The sequence below is a fragment of the Pan troglodytes genome, chromosome X, assembly GCF_028858775.2.
Source record: "Pan troglodytes isolate AG18354 chromosome X, NHGRI_mPanTro3-v2.0_pri, whole genome shotgun sequence".
Lineage (NCBI taxonomy): Eukaryota > Metazoa > Chordata > Mammalia > Primates > Hominidae > Pan > Pan troglodytes.
In genome coordinates, this window is record NC_072421.2 from 108,015,241 (window position 1) to 108,017,099 (window position 1,859).

General features: G+C 48.0%; 1 protein-coding gene across 1 annotated transcript; it reads left to right on the forward strand.

Annotated features, from left to right (window-relative positions):
* The first annotated feature begins 468 nt into the window (after positions 1-468).
* On the forward strand, positions 469-1,285 carry CRIPTO3 (cripto, EGF-CFC family member 3). Its single transcript, XM_054676420.2, is given in 2 exon segments — positions 469-827; positions 829-1,285. Coding segments are annotated over 2 exon segments (543 nt in total). The 5' UTR covers positions 469-699; the 3' UTR covers positions 1,244-1,285.
* Positions 1,286-1,859: the final 574 nt, after the last annotated feature.

Here is a 1,859-nt window from a genome sequence, read left to right on the forward strand (position 1 = left end):
GGCGACACACACACCTAGCTCCTCAGGCGGAGAGCACCCCTTTCTTGGCCACCCGGGTATCCCCCATGGGGAGTACGGGGCTCAAAACACCCTTTTGGAAAAACAAAGGTGGAAGCAAATTTCAGGAAGTAAAACTTCCTGAAATAAAATAAAATATCGAATGCCTTGAGACCCATACATTTTCAGGTTTTCCTAATTAAAGCAATTACTTTCCACCACCCCTCCAACCTGGAATCACCAACTTGATTAGAGAAACTGATTTTTCTTTTTTCTTTTTTTTTCCCAAAAGAGTACATCTGATCATTTTAGCCTGCAACTAATGATAGAGATATTAGGGCTAGTTAACCACAGTTTTACAAGACTCCTCTCCCCGCGTGTGGGCCATTGTCATGCTGGTGGGCGTCCCGCCCACCTGAAAGGTCTCCCCGCCCCGACTGGGGTTTGTTGTTGAAGGAGAATCCCCGGAAAGGCTGAGTCTCCAGCTCAAGGTCAAAACGTCCAAGGCCGAAAGCCCTCCAGTTTCCCCTGGACACCTTGCTCCTGCTTCTGCTACGACCTTCTGGGGAACGCGAATTTCTCATTTTCTTCTTAAATTGCCATTTTCGCTTTAGGAGATGAATGTTTTCCTTTGGCTGTTTTGGCAGTGACTCTGAATTAAAGCGATGCTAACGCCTCTTTTCCCCCTAATTGTTAAAAGCTATGGACTGCAGGAAGATGGCCCGCTTCTCTTACAGTGTGATTTGGATCATGGCCATTTCTAAAGCCTTTGAACTGGGATTAGTTGCCGGGCTGGGCCATCAGGAATTTGCTCGTCCATCTCGGGGAGACCTGGCCCCAGGAGGAGCCTGCAATTCGGCCTCGGTCTTCCCAGCGTGTGCCGCCCATGGGAATACAGCACAGTAAGGAGCTAAACAGAACCTGCTGCCTGAATGGGGGAACCTGCATGCTGGAGTCCTTTTGTGCCTGCCCTCCCTCCTTCTACGGACGGAACTGTGAGCACGATGTGCGCAAAGAGAACTGTGGGTCTGTGCCCCATGACACCTGGCTGCCCAAGAAGTGTTCCCTGTGTAAATGCTGGCACGGTCAGCTCCGCTGCTTTCCTCAGGCATTTCTACCCGGCTGTGATGGCCTTGTGATGGATGAGCACCTCGTGGCTTCCAGGACTCCAGAACTACCACCGTCTGCACGTACTACCACTTTTATGCTAGCTGGCATCTGCCTTTCTATACAAAGCTACTATTAATCGACATTGACCTATTTCCAGAAATACAATTTTAGATATTATGCAAATTTCATGACCCGTAAAGGCTGCTGCTACAATGTCCTAACTGAAAGATGATCATTTGTTAGTTGCCTTAAAATAATGAATACATTTCCAAAATGGTCTCTAACATTTCCTTACAGAACTAACTACTTCTTACCTCTTTGCCCTGCCCTCTCCCAAAAAACTACTTCTTTTTTCAAAAGAAAGTCAGCCATATCTCCATTGTGCCCAAGTCCAGTGTTTCTTTTTTTTTTTTGAGACGGAGTCTCACTCTGTCACCCAGGCTGGACTGCAATGACGCGATCTCGGTTCACTGCAACCTCCGCATCCGGGGTTCAAGCCATTCTCCTGCCTCAGCCTCCCAAGTAGCTGGGATTACGGGCATGTGTCACCATGCCCGGCTAATTTTTTTTGTATTTTTAGTAGAGACGGGGGTTTCACCATATTGGCCAGCCTGGTCTCGAACTCCTGACCTTGTGATCCACTCGCCTCGGCCTCTCGAAGTGCTGAGATTACACACGTGAGCAACTGTGCAAGGCCTGGTGTTTCTTGGTACATGTAATTCTACCAAGGTCTTCTTAATATGTTCTTTTAA